Source organism: Podarcis filfolensis (assembly GCF_964270895.1).
Source record: "Podarcis filfolensis genome assembly, chromosome: 7".
NCBI classification, from domain to species: Eukaryota; Metazoa; Chordata; class Lepidosauria; order Squamata; family Lacertidae; genus Podarcis; species Podarcis filfolensis.
In genome coordinates this window covers 50,426,838-50,443,711 of record NC_139603.1, presented here as the reverse complement: position 1 = coordinate 50,443,711, position 16,874 = coordinate 50,426,838, and the positions used below count along the sequence as shown (strand labels likewise).

The 16,874-nt window shown below is 41.2% G+C and overlaps 1 protein-coding gene across 12 annotated transcripts in view; it reads left to right on the top strand.

Moving 5' to 3' along the window:
* CCDC178 (coiled-coil domain containing 178) overlaps positions 1–16,874 on the top strand; it is a 128,190-nt gene that overhangs the window by 6,891 nt on the left and 104,425 nt on the right. For 11 of the 12 annotated variants that reach the window (XM_083622977.1, XM_083622974.1, XM_083622967.1 and 8 more), the window contains 6 exons: positions 3,201–3,275; positions 8,175–8,314; positions 10,266–10,300; positions 11,411–11,487; positions 13,440–13,634; positions 15,905–16,125. In XM_083622977.1, coding sequence (XP_083479103.1) covers positions 3,224–3,275; positions 8,175–8,314; positions 10,266–10,300; positions 11,411–11,487; positions 13,440–13,634; positions 15,905–16,125 — 720 coding nt within the window. In that variant the 5' untranslated portion in view covers positions 3,201–3,223. Of the gene's footprint in view, positions 1–3,200; positions 3,276–8,174; positions 8,315–10,265; positions 10,301–11,410; positions 11,488–13,439; positions 13,635–15,904; positions 16,126–16,874 lie in introns of those variants that run through there. The other variant, XM_083622969.1, reaches the window with a different exon arrangement.

Below are 16,874 nucleotides of genomic sequence, written 5' to 3'. Positions count from 1 at the left end.
ATTTCAGAATGACTTGTTTGGATGGCTTACTTCAATTAAGCATTTTCACATATATGCATCTATCTAAATTTCAGAGTAGATACAAAACATAACTTCATTCCAATTCCAACATAACCGTTTTACCACCTGCAGATATGACAATTTTCTATGTTTTCTTAATCCTAACATTTTTGTGAAGTAGACCAGTATTAACATTCTTTTTGAACAAAAGGCATATTGATGCAGATACTGGCTTGCCTTAGCTAGACTTTTTTTTCTGGATGCACTGGTTGCCTTAGTAACTGAAAATTGAAACTTAGTTTAAGTATAATTGCTCCATATGTTTGTACAAATCACACATCACTGTGATCCTTTAAAACAGTGAGCAATTATTGGCAGAGAATTTAAAAGAAAATTAATGATCAAATGCTGAAATATTCACAAAATATTTAAATACTCAAATGCCAAAAAAGATAATTGTATCTAATTTTTCTTTTAATTTGTGCCACTCAATTAAAAATATAGAAGAGATAACTGTTCAAACATGCAACCACAGCCTGACCTGCAGTAATTTATTCAAAGCCGAAGCAAAGCATTTGGTAAAGCTGAATACATTTCAACATATGGTAAAAAAAGTTACACCTCCAGACTATATCTAAGTTGGGAGAGGCTGGGCAAGCACTGGATTGATGCCTGGATGCAAAGGTGGACTGGATGAGGGTGAATAAACTGAGCTTGAATCTTGGAAAAACATAGGCTTTGTGGTTGGTTGGTTGGTTGGTTGGTTGGTTCCCATGTCCAGGATATAGGCCAATTGCCTCTTCTGGATGGGATGGAGCTCCCTCTGAAGGACCAGATTTCCAACTTGTACTCCTTGATCCATCTTTGACACTAAAGGCCCAAATGACCTCTGTGAGTAGAAGTGCCTTCTACATATCAGCTTTGGCTAGTTTGCCAGCTGCAACCATTCCTTGACTAGGATAGCCTGATCACAGTGGTCTATATATTGGTAACCTTGATTACCAGAACTCAGTTTGTGTGGGGCATCTCTTTTATTTGGTCTGGAATCTGCAACAAGTGAAGAATATAGCAGCTAGACTGCTTACAGGAGAAGGTTACTTACTGACTGAATATTACTCCTTTGCTGAGAGAGCTGTACTGGTTGTGGATTTGCTACTAGGTCATGTTCAAAGTTCTTGTGTGAATTCACAAAGCCATAAACAACTTGGGTCCTGATTCCTTTTTTTTCTACTTTGAACCCTAAGATCTTCTGATGGGGCACTTCTGGTGTATGATCATGAGGTTCACCTAATCTCATTTTCACAACGCTAAACTATGGTTTAGCATTCCATTTCACACAGCCATTGTAACTTGATTTTAAAAGCAATCGTGTGAAATTATGCCTTCCTGTTAATGAAGAATTGTTTTAGTGCTAAATTCTCAGTTTTCTATTGAAATTTCTGTTCTATATTTAATGTATTTAAATCCATATCTTAGGGAAGTTTGAAGAAACTAAGTAATTTAGAATGTTGTATATGTGTGTTGCTGACTATTTAATTTTATTTAACGAAGTGTGAAATAGAATGTAGAAGCATTTGCATAGCATACCTGATGAGACTATGCACCTGTAGTAGTGCTCTGTATTTTATTCTCACCTCTTTCCTGAGTGTCATTTCCTGAATGCAAAATGCATCCTGTGGTTGAAACAATGTATTTCCCTCCTCTTATTCTAAATAAGAAACACATCCCATTGTTTCTTAAGCTACTGTCCCAAAATGCCAGATTTAATAAAAAGGGCAATGCAAAGTTTGTTTAAAGTGGAAATAATAATTTACGTTACAATTATTTTCCCAGCTGTGAAGGGGTGGGATCAGCATTAAACACTGAGTAATTTAACAAACAGGTCCTAGTACAGTACTGCTTTTACAACATTGCTTCTGATTTATATCAAGGTTGTTTGCAACTCTGTAGCCTGCTACTCAACTCCTAAGAAATTGTCCAATATGAGAACCAGTTTAGAGCTTATGTATTTGCGTGTCGAGGTCCCCAAGCCACCCCCCAAATAACTCACAACGCACACTTAATTATTTTTTTAAGGTTTTTGGCATAATTTGGGCCACAACTTTATTTAAATACAAAACTGTGAGTGGTTGTTTAGGCATTGGTTAAGACTATCTGTCCCCCCGCCTGGGGACAGAACTGACTTCCGGGCACCACCGAAAGACAGTGCGGGAAAACAAGTCGGGGAGAAATGGAGCTGAGTCACAGACCCTCAATTCTCATCCGCATGCTCCCCGAAGGCTTGCCGGCCCTAGTCCCATTCCAGGGATTGGACGAAAAGATGGCAAGCCCCAGGATTCCTTTAACGGAATTCCCTTTCCGCAGCAACCATGGAGGGGCAGGCCCAGCCTATCCTAACCCCTCCTCCACCAATTTATAACCAATGCCTAACCGCAACCTTACAAGTTGTGACGATTTGCTACGCAGTAGGCAAAAACCAAATGGCCCAGCCAATCAGCCAGATGGACAAAATTCCTACCAGGCCCCTGCCCCAACGGCAGACGACCCCATGACAGGCATAGCAAGGTCAATGCAACAACCCCTTACTCAAGGGCGGGTGGGCGGGTGATCCATTGCACGCAGCAAAGAGAAAGCTCCAGGCTGCGTGCAGAGTATTTAAACATTTTACCCCTCCCACCAAAATTGCAGCATAACTTTTACCCCAGCAACCCAGTGAACCAATCACTGCCCCAGGCCATCTTTAGAGACCCTGCCTGGTAACAGAGGGGTGGCTCAGCAGACCCCATCGCAACACGTGCTCTCCATGAAAGAGAACATGCTTTGTCTTTGGGATCAACCACTCTTGCTGATAGGAGGGAGGGTACAGAATACAAGCTTTACTTCCTCTTTCACTTTTGCGTATATGCAGCTATTCTCATCTTCTTAAGACAAGCTACAGTACTTTGCACCAAGAGTTGCAACAGAGGAAAAAGAAAGTAAAGCCTCAGTTGTGTACTCATTTCTCTCTCACTTATCAAATCTATTCTTTTGGTGCTTGGAATAATTAATAAGCAGATTTTGACAATCCAGTGGCTTTTAAAAATGGAAAATATGAATTATACTAACAATGCTGCATGTTCATATTTTGAATACAGTACATTATAATGGTATATTTATTTGTGTTCGTTTGTTTGTTTGTTTGTTTTAAAAAAACAAACTAGGCTGCCAAGAACTGTGGGCAACAATGACTGAAATGTCATTACTTTCTTCCAAGGATAACCGCCAAAAACCAGAAGGTATTTCCGCCCCGCTTCTTGGAACTTAGTGCAATTTACATTTCTTTAAAGTTTTGAGCAGATTTAAACAGTCGTCCCCCCCCCCCCGATACTTTTGAATTTGTTTGTGTGTATCTGTATATGTAGTACTTTGGTTGTATCCTCCCTCCATAGTACCTATCCCCACTTTTGCTGTTGTCCCTTAATACTGTTCTCTTGGGATTATTACTTCCAGCTTGGCTTGCCTTGATGTTGGATTTTTACCTGAGGGATAGCTCAGTCAGTAGAGCATGAGACTCTTAATCTCAGGGTCATGGCTTTGAGCTCCACATCGGGCAAAAGATTCCTGCATTGCAGGTGGTTGAACTAGATGATCCTCGTAGCCCCTTCCAACTCTATGATTTTATGATTTCTATGATTTCCTCAGTCTTTAAGACAAATAACCTGGAACAGTGTACATTGTTCCCTAGCACGGTCTAGGGAGGGATAAATGTGAAGTCTGGGCTATTACATGTATGTGAAATTTGATTGGAACTGGAAACTAAGAGTCAGAGTAATTATTACATGAAAACCGTCCACATCTTTTCTATTCTGATTCAATCATTCTCATTCATTCAGATTGTGGGGCCTAATTTGGATTAGGATCAAAATATTGGGTCAGGGTAGTCAGACACTTGTTCTCCATGTCATGGCCCTAGTCCTGATCCTTCCTGCAAGTTGCTGTTAGCCATAGAGGGCGAAAAATATACCTAACAGCAAAAGCTGTAGACTGTATATTCTTACCTGAGAGTAAGGACTCAGCTATATAACTGCAAATAAAACATTTTAAGTGTGTTGTAAGTGCTATAAACAATGTGACACTTTTTTTAAAATAAATTTTTATTGATTTTCCAACATATAATAGAATACAATACAACTAACAACTAACAACACATAAACAAACAAACATATAAACACGTATAATTTCTTAACCTCTTTTTCTTAAACCTTGTTTCAACGACTTCCCCATACCTCCCTTTTCTGCATCCCTGTTTTAAACTTTTCCAGCAACCCCTAATTTCAGTACTTATAATTCAGTTTCTAATCTTTTTCCTCTTACCCAATTATTTAACACTGCAATTCTGTTTTACATTACCCATGACATTTTAGCACTCATTAATTTTACAACAGTTCTTAAGATAAACTTTAAATTTCTTCCAATCTTCTTCCACCGTCTCTTTCCCTTGGTCACGGATTCTGCCAGTCATCTCAGCCAGTCCCATATAGTCTATCACCTTCGTCTGCCACTCTTCCAGCGTGGGTAGTTCTTGTGTCTTCCAATACTTTGCTAAAAGAACTCTTGCTGCTGTTGTAGCATACATAAAGAACGTCCTATCTTTCCTTGTCACCAATTGGCCCACCATGCCCAGGAGAAAGGCCTCTGGTTTCTTGTGAAAGGTACACTTAAGTACCTTCTTAATTTCATTATAGATCATTTCCCAGAAGGCCTTGATCCTTGGGCACGTCCACCAAAGGTGGTAGAAAGTACCTTCAGTTTCATTACATTTCCAGCATTTATTATTGGGCGTATGATAGATTTTTGCAAGCTTGACTGGGGTCATGTACCACCTATGCCTTTTTCTGGGAAGATTTAGTCCATTACAGTTCCAACTTAGAAATTGCAGAGACATCTTGTTATTTACTTAATTGTTCCCCCAACTGCTCCGAGCAATTCTTCTCCTGTTGGTGTTTTAAGCCCAAAAGATAAGTTTGAGATTTCTGGTACTTCCACTAGATTTGTAGGTTCCGCCGCTTCCTTCAGAAGGTCCTCCTCGTTCCTTTCCAGAAATTGTTCTTTATCTTGCACTGTTTTTATTTTGATTTTCTTCCCTTTGTAGTTAAAAGACAGGCCTTGTGGAAACTCCCATCTGAATAATATGTTATTCTTTCTCAGCAGAGTGACCAAGTCCTTGTAGTGAGCTCTCGCTTCCAAGATGTATTTAGGAATGTCTTTGTATATCTGCACATGGGAATCTTCAATCTCCAGAGTTCTTTGAAAATGTAAATTTAGTATTTTATCCCTCTCCTCCTTAGATCTTAAAGTTATCAAACAGTCTCTTGGGCTCTTTCTGTTTTGTCTCCTGCCCAGTCTAAAAGCGGTTACTATCTTGAATTCCTCCTCTTTCAAATTATCCTGCCAAAATTCCAAAAACTCTTTTGTAAGAAAGTCTATCAAGTTATGCTTTTCACTTTCTGGAATCAATCTCAGTCTCAAATTCCTATTTTTTCTCTGTAGTTCCAATAAAGAAAGGGCCGCTTCATGTTCCTCCAGCTTTTTGCAGACTGGTACTAACTTTTCCTGTGTAATTTCTGCAGAAGTTTTTGCCTCCTCAGCAATCTTTCTAGTTACCTCATTTTCTTGAACTAATTTATTTATTGTCTCTGTATTTAAATCTAATTTTGTTGACAGCTCTGTCAGCTGTTTGGAGTTCTCTGTGCTCTGCTTTGTGAGAGCTTCCAAAGCCTCGTTTATTTTAACTAGTGCCTGTGTCACTGGCTCCATAGATAAAGTTGTAACTGCGCCTGCTGCAGCTGGACCTGATATTGAGCCCCTTTTTTTCTGAGCAGCTTTACTTTTAGCTCTTGTTGTTATCTCTTCTGCTGGGCCACTCATGTCCCAAGGTCTTTCCCACGGGAATTACTTTCAAATGGAAAACTCCACCAGCCTGTTCTTTACAGTGAAAATAATAACTGTTTCCCTACAACCCTCTAGAGGGAGCAGTCCAAAGTTCAAAATACAAAGAAACAAGGATTCCCTTCAAAAGTAGCAACCAATTTTCCAATATATTTCCAATAATAATACTGTCAATTTGTAACTTTCCAGAGTCCCAAACTTGTAGCAAATAAAGTCCTTACTTTGTAATAAAAAGGCAAAGCACCAACTTTGTAGCAAGTCTCTAATGACAGTTCTCAGTCCCGGTGGCTCACTTTCCAGGCAGTCCTCCCCAAGGGTTCAAAACGGCAGAAAATTCTACTTCTATGCTTCTTTCATGCAGGTAGTACAAATCAAAGTCTTCCCCCCCCTGCCCCTGCCTGCTGAGGGGGAGGTTTAAATCCAATGTCTGAGTCAGTCAATTTTAAAGCTGTTTTCTGTCAAATTGCAGCTTTGTATTTCGTTGCTTTAGTTATCATGCAGTCCGGGGAAGGCAGACTTCCTTACTTTTTGCCTTCTCCGTTTTCAGCCAATTTTCGGGTATTCTTTTAAAGTTGTTGTTCAGTCTTACTCACGGATAATCCAATTAGGTTCCAAATGTCAGGAAGGAATCGGCGCTCTCCGTCAATGGCGACGCGGCTTCACTCCACGGGCTGGGTAGCGACTCTCAGCACCGCGCTCACCCGATGCCGCTCTGGAGCCTTTAAAAAGGCTCCTTTGCGGTAAGGGGGGCGCTTAAGGTGCCCACCGAGTCTCCGTGCTCACAGGCTTCTGTGCCTGTGATTTTAGGGGTCCCCGCTTCGCCGTAGCGGTCAGACCCGAACTCGCGGAGCAGTCTCCCTGAGCGGAGCTCAGCGGGAGACCGCCATTGAGCGCTGGCGCCGACCGGAAGTCTAAACAACGTGACACTTGATGGCAATGGTGAACCTTATGGAAAATTCAATGTATTTTTTAAAAGCGCTTTTCAGAACAGTTTTTATATGTGTGTACAGTGGTACCTTGGTTCTCAAACTTAATCCATACTGGAAGTCAGTTCCAAAACCAAAGCATTCCAAAACCAAGGTGCACTTTCCCATAGAAAGTAATGCAAAACGGATTAATCCATTCCAGACTTTTAAAAACAACTCCTAAAACAGCAATTTAACATGAATTTGCTATCTAACGAGACCATTGGTCCATAAAATGAAAGCAATAAACAATGTACTGCAGTCACACAATCAATCAATCAGTAGCTGAACTGGGTTCCACACAGTCACAAAAACAAAACAAAAAAGCCTCGAAAACAAACATGCATAATTAGCAAAGACAGACAGAACTCAGTGTAACACTCAAAACGAAAGTGTGGCACTCAAATTGGAAGTGTAACACTAAGAACAGAGCATGTTTGGCTTCTGAAAAAAGTTCACAAACTGGAACACTTACTTCGGGTTTGCAGTGTTTAGGTTCCAAGTTGTTTGAGTACCAAGACATTTGAGAACTAAGGTATCACTGCAGATCCCACCTAAGTCCCACTGAACTGCATAGGGCTACATGGCAAGCCTGTATTTTTAAAAACTTTTTATGGCAATGGGCTGCAATCCTGAATCATGGCCAGGAATGGAGTGGTGAAGCCACCACCACCTTTGAAGACCTGTAGCTCACACTGGACAAGGTAAAAGGTGGAAGAGCAGTAAAAACACAATCTTTTGCTACACCAGCTCCAGGCTGGCACAGCAAGAGGCCCATAGTGAGCGTATTGCTGGCAGATGGCCTGGCATAGCATCCAAGTACCTGCAATGCTCCATTTTCTGGTTTACATTGGCTACCAGCGGAGGCAATACCATGGAGGCCCTGAGTCAGCATCCTAACCTCTTCCAGTGTGACGGATAAGGCTGCTCTTACGTGCCTGAATGTGCAATAATGATTTACTCACTACATTTTTATCCTGCTTTTCAGACAGTTATGGTCTCCCAAAGTGGCTCACAGTAATTAAAAAAAGAGGGAAAGCAGCCCTGAGTTGTTAGAGAACTGGCATGGAAGCAAATAGCTAACATCTCCTCTTCCCACCACCATCCTGATCCAAATTGGTACCTGGTTTCTAAGAAAGAAAAGATGTTGGGAGCTTGAAATACAAGATTCTGTGTGACATCTAGTTATAAAATGTAGTGATCACACATTCTTTGTAACTTGTAAAACTTTAAAAATATTTATTACTTGCATTTCCCCCCATTTTTTTGGAATACTTTTAGGGATGAAGGAAAACATTTGGGGGGGCTTGCCCTGCAAGCAGCGTAGCTGTGCTGCTGTAAATGCTCCAGCTTCATGTGTTCACAAAGCTATCCATCACATTCAAGATCTAGAAGTAAAAGTGGAAGAATCCTTTCAACAGGTACTTTATTTATTTCCCAACCTTCACAGAAATTTTACTAGGGCTCATTTTCATTTGACATCAAAAATAGGCACACAAGTAATACTACGAAAAGAATAATAAACAACAATAGCAGTAATACTGAAGACTCCATTTGTGGGTTGCTCTTCCCAGGGCAGTTCGCCTGGTGCCTTCATTTTACATCTTTAGGCGTCTGGCAAAAACATTCCTCTTGAACTAGGCCTTTGTCTGATTAACAATCTACCGTATTTTTCGCTCTATAGGACGCACTTTTTCCCCTCCAAAAATGAAGGGGAAATGTGTGTGTGTCCTATGGAGCGAATGCAGGCTCCCTGGCTTCAGCGATAGCAAGGCAAAGCCTCCGAAGCCTGCGCTCCGGAGACTTCGCGTTGCTTCCGCTGAAGCCAGGAGAGTCTGCTCTTTGAGGCTGGCGGTGGGGAAAGCAGCGCTTCCCCCATCGCCAGCCCCAGAGGATGGGGGGCAGCGGGGAGGCGTGCGACGCCTTCCCGCTACTCTCCAACCCTCCTGTGGGCTTTTGCGGGAGATGGGGGAATTCCCCCACCTCCCGCAAAAGCAGGCAAAAGCCATGCGCTCTTTAAAGGGGCTCTGTGGCTTCTGCTGGCTTTTCTAGGAGGTGGGGGAATTCCCCCACCTCGCAGAAAAGCCTGCAAGAGCCGCGCAGCCTTTAAAGAGCGCGCAGCTCTTGGGGGCTTTTCCCCAAGGAGGGAGAAGGGACTGACTGGTCGAGTCAGTCCCTTCTCCCTCCTGCGGGCTTTTGCGGGAGATGGGGGGATTCCCCCACCTCCCGCAAAAGCAGGCAAAAGCTGTGCGCTCTTTAAATGGGCTGCGCGGCTTTGCTGGCTTTTCTAGGAGGTGGGGGAATTCCCCCACCTTGCAGAAAAGCCTGCAAGTGCCGCGCAGCCTTTAAAGAGCGCGCAGCTCTTGGGGGCTTTTCCCCAAGGAGGGAGAAGGGACTGACTGGCCGTGTCAGTCCCTTCTCCCTCCTGGTCGAAAAGCCCGCAGGAGTCACGCGGGGCTCCTGTGGGCTTTTGCGGGAGGTGGGGGAATTCCGCCACCTCCCGCAAAAGCAGGGAGAAGGTCTTGGAGTAGCGCACAGGCTGCGTGCAGCCTGTCCACTGCTCCCAGAGCTGCGGGGGGGGGGGATCATATTTTTTCCTTGATTTCCCCCCCCCTGAAAACTAGGTGCGTCCTATGGTCCGGTGCGTCCAATCGTGCGAAAAATACGGTATGTGCTTTTAAATGTGTTTCTGGGAGGAGGGGGTTATTGGTTTGCTTTGTGTTTAAAAGTATTTTGTATTTTGATGCTGTGAACCACCCTGAATTCTTTGGATGGAGGACAGTAAAAAATTTTAATAAATAATAATACTGCATAGAATTTTCTTATTTTGATTGCCTTATGATGGACATTTTGGGTTGCTCCCTCCACCGCTATTTGACTACAAAATTAAAAACTTTCAGTTCATTTGGGAAACGCAGGTTTCAATATACCAGAACAGAATGTGTGTCCAGTCATTGTATTTTCACAATATCTATATATTTTTTCCTTAAACGTGAAATCACAAATAGCCCAGAGGTGGATCATTTGATCCAACCCTTTGATCCAACTGTCACACACTACATCCACAACTCAAATGTTTGGCAGATTACACTTACTTTGTAAGCCAAGTAGTAATAGAAAAATTAAGATTTTAACCTTGTTAACTGATTCATAGACTGCCATTATGAAAGCTGCTGTTACAAGGCTTGACATGTTTAGGAAAGCAATACATAAAATATAACGTTTCTGTCATATTTGTATGAATTTTTTTTTAAAAAAGTCTGTGGTCGGTGAAATCATTTTAAAACAAATGCAGCTTATCTCCATACACATACTCAGCGCAAATTCTACAACATAAAATATGTTAATGAAGCATCTTCTTTGTATTTGCAGTATGATCACTTGTACAAGCTGGAGAAAATTCCATGGTAAGGATCTTCTGAGTTTTGATTTAATATTTGTACCAGGCACCATTCTAATTGTTTTTATTTTACTAATGCACACATGGAGTTCTAGCATGAATAAGGGCTTCCCCTTTCACTTTAATGCTTGCTTACTTACTTCGCCAAACCTTTATTAGGCATTACAAATATAGGCCATCATAAAACATCCGTATATAAAATTTTAAAATACATGACACAGAACATGTGTCATGTACTTCAATATTTTTTGTAGTTTTTGTAGTTTTTTTCCCATTACTATTAAGGAATTTTCCTTTGTAATTTTTGATTGTTCATATTTATATGTACCTGTTTAAGCAAAATAAAAGCTATTTTAAAAAAAATTAAAATATATACAATAACAGCCATATAAAATTTGTAATAACGAGGATTTTCATTGGAGTTTCTTCCCGCTAAATAGTGCCATTCACTTTAATGATGGAAGCCTGCTTGTGCACACATAGGGATCCCCACTTATATTTTGACCAATTAATTTTTAATGTTTTTCAAATTTTTAAAAAATGTATTTACCATCACCTTAATTCTAATTTAATACAAATTTAAAAGTGACTTCCCACCCCGCCATCTTGATATTTAACTTCCCACAAGAGTTGAGGTGTTAAGGGCATAAGCCAGGAAGAAGAAGAAGAGTTTGGATGTGATATTCCGCTTTATCACTACCCAAAGGAGTCTCCAAGCAGTTAACATTCTCCTTTCCCTTCCTCCCCCACAACAAACACTCAGTGAGGTGAGTGGGGCTGAGAGGCTATAAAGAAGTGTGACTAGCCCAAGGTCACCCAGCAGCTGCATGTGGAGGAGCGGAGACGCGAACCCGGTTCACCAGATTACGAGTCTACCACTCTTAACCACTACACCACACTGGCTCTCAATATGAGAATGGGGAACATTCTCATATTGGTGGGGGGAACATTCTCATATTGGTGGGAGTTGAAGTCTCATAGCAACATCTTGAGGGTTATAGGTGTCTTGATTAAGGCAAGAGTTTCATGAAAGAAGTGGATACTGAAGATGGATTTGAAGTAACATGTAGATGTTACAAGGACGTTCCAGCCTTAAAATATTTACTTATATTTACAGGGAGTCAGATATTAAAAATATTGAAGATAGCTGGTTATCCTCTGAACTGAAGGCTAAACAGTCCTTATATTGGGAAGGTAAAAATGTATTTACCCTCTCTGTCACAATGTTATTAGCCAAACTATTTAGTTCAACTTATTTCCTGAGAATTACAGAATTATTTATACTAGATGGTGCCCATCTATCTAGTGGTTGGAATGTCTGGAATCTGTAGGATGGTGCTGTTTGCCATTTGTAACTCAGAAATTTCTGCAAGGGAGAGGACCAAAGGAGAAAACAGTAATTCTCTTGACTGCTGTGTTGAAATAGCCCTTAGCTACAGTGAAAGAACCTTTTCCAAATTCCTTTTCCACGACACATTCTGTGTTCACTGCTTATACTAAGATATATCAGATAACAGTGATTTTGAAAGTATGTTTTTGAAACTGAGAAACCAAAACAGATTTTCTTTTAGATAATGTTTACTAAAACATAAGCTAAAATGTAAACAGCTATATACATTTGCAGGATAGTGTTTTCCTAGATAATTTATCATCACTGAAAACATTCAAATATTCAAATTTTTCTTAATGCTGATGAATATTTTCTCATGAAAACAGGCAGAGTTGTGTCTCATGCTGCTTTACATACAGCGGCAAGCGGTACTGTTAAGTATTGATTCTAGTAGAAAAGAAGGGGGCAAGTGTTGTTTTGCCCAGCAATTACACCCCAATAATTCCTTGTCTGTGTAATTTACAATAGTAGGCTAAATGGAGAAAATATATATACAGTTGCTAGACTAAGCTTTAGCATTTACTTATGCAAAATCTGAAAAACAAGGCACATTCCATGCATGTTGTACACATTTTATACCGTTATACTTTATCTTTTCCATGATGCTCCCGCAAATTATTTCAGTACATTCTGGATCTCCTCCAGATATCTTCTGAGGTCCAAATTGGGTAAAAAGTGTGAAAGTTACAGTCTCAAACTATTATATTGACCAGGTGCAAAATTCACTCTGTTGACTGTTGTTTTAAACTGCAAAATACTGCAGGAAATTTGGCAGAGAAGTGTTAACCCAAGGACTGAAGCATTATTGCAACAGCAAAAATGCAGAGGGTACGTAGTCCTCATGTGATTGCCATGAAATTGCACAGGAATGGGCTTCACCTTATAGCTATCAATATAAAGTTGCAGCACCTATCTGAATTCAATTCTCCTGGGCAGTCATACTTAATGTGTTGCTTTTTGAAAGAAGGGAAAGCCCACTTGGGACTGCAGCATATCTGGAATTCTTTAGGCACCATCTGCAGTTTCGTGTGTGGAACTGCAGCCACCTCCATTTAGTCAATTGGACCTATTCAAGCCATGGTCACTTTTTCTCTGACCCTCAGTAAATGAAACTAACTGGAAAGGAACTGCAAGAGTTAGAGGGGAAAGCAGCAGCAGTATGGTCAAAGGAGCAGAGAAGCCACGAGCATTACATAAAAGATGGGCAGAGACAGGCATTGGGATAAGGAAAGCTTTTCTCGAGGGTGAATAACAAGAAAGGAAGAGAATGGGGGAGGAGGGAATCTGAAGTAATCATATCCACCATACATTTAAAGCACATGGCCTCCTGCTTCCCAGTTGCCCTGGCCATCTGCCTGAATCTAAGAGAATGAGGAAGCCAGGGGTGCATTTATTTGACATGCACAACCGAAGGGCCAACTCCCAAACCAGCTATGGAGACAGCTTTCCGTAGTTTTTAGCACATCCTTGGGGGGGTAAACATGGTTGACAAACTGATATCTGTTCAGGGCTGCCCCGAGTCACACAGCAACTTACTGTAACAACTTCATGGTGAGTTCTGGCACCTATTTTTCTGGGGGGAAAGCACTGTTTAATGTTGTATAAACTGTATTTTTGTGTGCCTGGTTCTAGGACTGTGTATGTGACATGCTAAAAACTTGTTAAAAATGCATCTCAGATCATGCATTTTAGATAAACCTGAAATGTGAAACAGTGCCACAAATATTTCTACCCCCCTTTTTTTTAATTTCAAAAGACGTCCAGCCTTTAAAGCAGAAAACAACAGCTGTTCTGGCAGAGGTCACAGAATTAGTTATGAGATTAGAAGAGGAACGTAAAAGGGCTGCAGATGCTTTAAAGTTTGAGGAAAACCGCAGAAAAAAGCTATACCTAAATGCTGATATCCTGTCACGCTGGAGGCTGGAACAGCTTCCCATAGCTGTTCAAAGAGGTATGAAAATTAACCTTGTAAAGCAGGTGTGAGAAACTTTTTCAGACTTACTTGAATATGACCCCCAAAGCCCTTTGGTACCTCAGATACTAACAAATTGATTATGTGTAAGTTGTCATGGACTGCATGAGATGCATCTTGAAGCTTGGGGTGGGTAGGAAACTGTGCAACTAGAAGACAATGAAATTAGAATCATAACATAACCTAACAGTGGCCAATCACCAAAATCAGCTGTGTTGATAACACAGATATCATGACATTATATGCAAACCCAAGATCTGCCAGGATGAGGGTGGTGGTGGAATAGGTTTATATCTTATCCTGGGTCAGCCTGAGATACATTAGTGTATGATTTCCATCCCCTCTCAGTTGGGGCTCATCTGAAGCTGGCTTAGCCAAGGCTACCTGAAAAATGGGGAGAATTATTCCTATTGGATCTTGTATTCCAGTGAGGCAAACTACCTTAACTTGGTGCCTTCTAGATGTTTTGCATTACAGCTCTCATTAGCCACAGCTCACACTACCAGTGGTGCACAAGGCAGTAAACCTTTCCCAATTGAACTGCTTATTCATTAATGGAGCTGCTCAAGATGAGTTTACAGGGTGTTGGGGAGATGCATAGATTTTGGACCATTCAGTAGGATTCAAGCAATGCAGTGTAACTCGATGGAGTTACCATGGAACACGAAAGCAAACTAACTCTCTTTTCCAAGTTTCTGTTTTATCGTTTATTTAGCAAGGCAGAGTTAGGTTCTTTCCTACCCCACCATTCACCTCTTGCAGTAGAAGGTGAAGCTGATGTTCTCCTCAATTCTTTTCTTGATTACTTCCTATTCTAAGATAGAAAGTTATTCAAGTGGATGGTAAATATCTCAAGTTTTCATTGCTTTAACATTCAAGAATCAAGAGGAGCAGAGGAGCCAAGGAACTCTGCTCAGAGCTATGAAATAAAAAGAGAGAGCAGCTTTATTTCAAGCTTGCTTCCCAGTTGCCCATGTCTTTGCTCTCACATCTACTGATAAGGGTCATAGGTGGACAAAAAGGGGAAAGAAGCAAAGGGTGGGACCCATGCCCAGGTTGAATATATTCTGAGCACTACCAGCTCCCCATCCCCCGGCTTGTTGTGGCATCTCTCTCACTCCCACTTATGGCAGAGGTTGGGCTATCCATGACTGCCCATGACGGTTGAGGTCACATTTAGACATTGTATGCTCACTAGCCCAGGGGTGGGGAATCCACAGGTGTTGTTGGACTACAATTCCCATCAGCCCCAACCAGCAGAGCCAGTGGTTTGGGATTATGGGAGTTGGAGTCCAGCAGCATTTGGAAGGCCACAGGTTCTCCATCCCTGCACTAACCCACCCAGAAGCCAAAAGGAGCCACAGATGTAGCCAATTAGGGAAGAGGGGAGATTGCCTGAGGGGAAGACTGGGACTCTTTAGATGCGTGCAGAGGAGTAGGAAAGAGGGAAGGCAACCAAGAAGGGGAGAAGTGCTGAGAGAGGTGACAAAAGAGTAATAGCCAGCTCAGAGAGGGAAAGAGTGCAGACGTAGGCAGCCTCTGCCAAGGCAGCTGCTTGAAGGAGGCACATGGCAAGTGGAGAAAGGGCAGGCAAAGAGTTTGCTGGAGAGCACAAGGCTAGCTGGGCAGGGCAGCTTATTGGTAGCCCTGAAGGAAGAAACTCCAGCAGGACTTGAGAGACTTTCCTATAGGACAGCTAGAGTGACACACAGTAGAGTAAGATGCTGCAAGGGTGTGTGGAGCTTAAGTCCTGCCCATCTACACTCCTGGATGGAACTCCACCCCAAGATGTGGCCGTTTGATGCCTCAGAACCATATACCACTGTCCAAGGTCTTCCTACTGCCTCATCCCTTAATAGTGCTGGTCCACAGGATGATGAAAGAAATATGAGCAGAAAATGAGAGTTGCCTGATGCCACAAGGAGTAGCTCTGCGTGGAAGTAGCGACTCACGTGCTCTACCCTGACATCCTGGAGCGTGAAATGGCTCCCTGCTGTGACAGGATGAGTTTCCACTACTCAACTAGCAAAGATGGAAGGTTTGATGTGAGGAAAGGTACCGAACTTGGTTTCTCTTTGCTAGGGGCACAATTTCAGCAGCTGTTATATGCATAGAAGGATTATGTGAGCATATATTTAATAGGAAACTGCGTAGAGATCTGACAGCGTATCAGCTGAAATTATATGTTCCGTCTTTAAATGCAGTTGCCATAATTTTGTTATACTGCATAGCTTATTTTTCTTCTGCAGAATGGGAGAAGTGTTCACGAGATATTTCAGAATTACAATGGCATTTTGAAGAAAAGAGTAATCAGCTCCAGGATGCAGTAAACCAACTGACAAAAATAGAAGTAGCTAATGCAAAAGTTCTGGAGAATATAGCCTACATGAAGAAATACAGCCCTCTGCTGGGAGAAAAGCTATCTTATGAAGGTGGTGCTATGGTACAAGTGAAAAAGATATACACACAGGTAAACAGATTAAATATTTTATTTTATTTCCCCCACGCCCTATGAGTTTGGTACATGCCCTTTTCAGAGATTTTGTTCCTGTATTATTATTATATGCCTATAATGATAAAGAGAAATGTGAAAGTACAGCACCTTTTAAAGTAGGAATCTAGAAGAGTCCTAACTTATGAAATGGAAAGGCAGATTTATTATAAAAGGTAATGTATAGATTAAGCCAAACTCTTTGAAATATATATATAACAATAAATGCTAAATTAAAAACAAACCCAACCAGAAACGTGGCTTTAAATTAATGGTTAAGTCCGCATTTTCTTTCAAACCAGGTATGACATTATGAAGTTAACAGTGCAGTCCTATGTTTGTCTGTGTAGCAGTAATTTCCGTGGAGCAAGTGAGTCTTCTCAGACCAGTGTGTGTAGGTTTACAGCTTAAATAGCAATTTGAAAACTGTTTAAAAGAAGGTTAACTAAAAAAATGCTTGCTACTTTTAAAAGCAAAATAAAAGAAAGGCAAAGTTATTGGAAGAACCGTTGTTCTCATTGGTTCTATCAAAGCAGCATTGAAACTGCTGTAAAAAATCATTAGAGAAATCATTTATAATAATTTCCTAGCACACATTGATCATGTTCATACATCACAGTAAATCCGACTTTTTGGTTTATCTTGGCTTCCTGTGAACAAGCAGAGTGCTGATGCATATAGTCTGTTCTCCCATGCCTTTGGTTAATTAAACAATCTACATACATCCT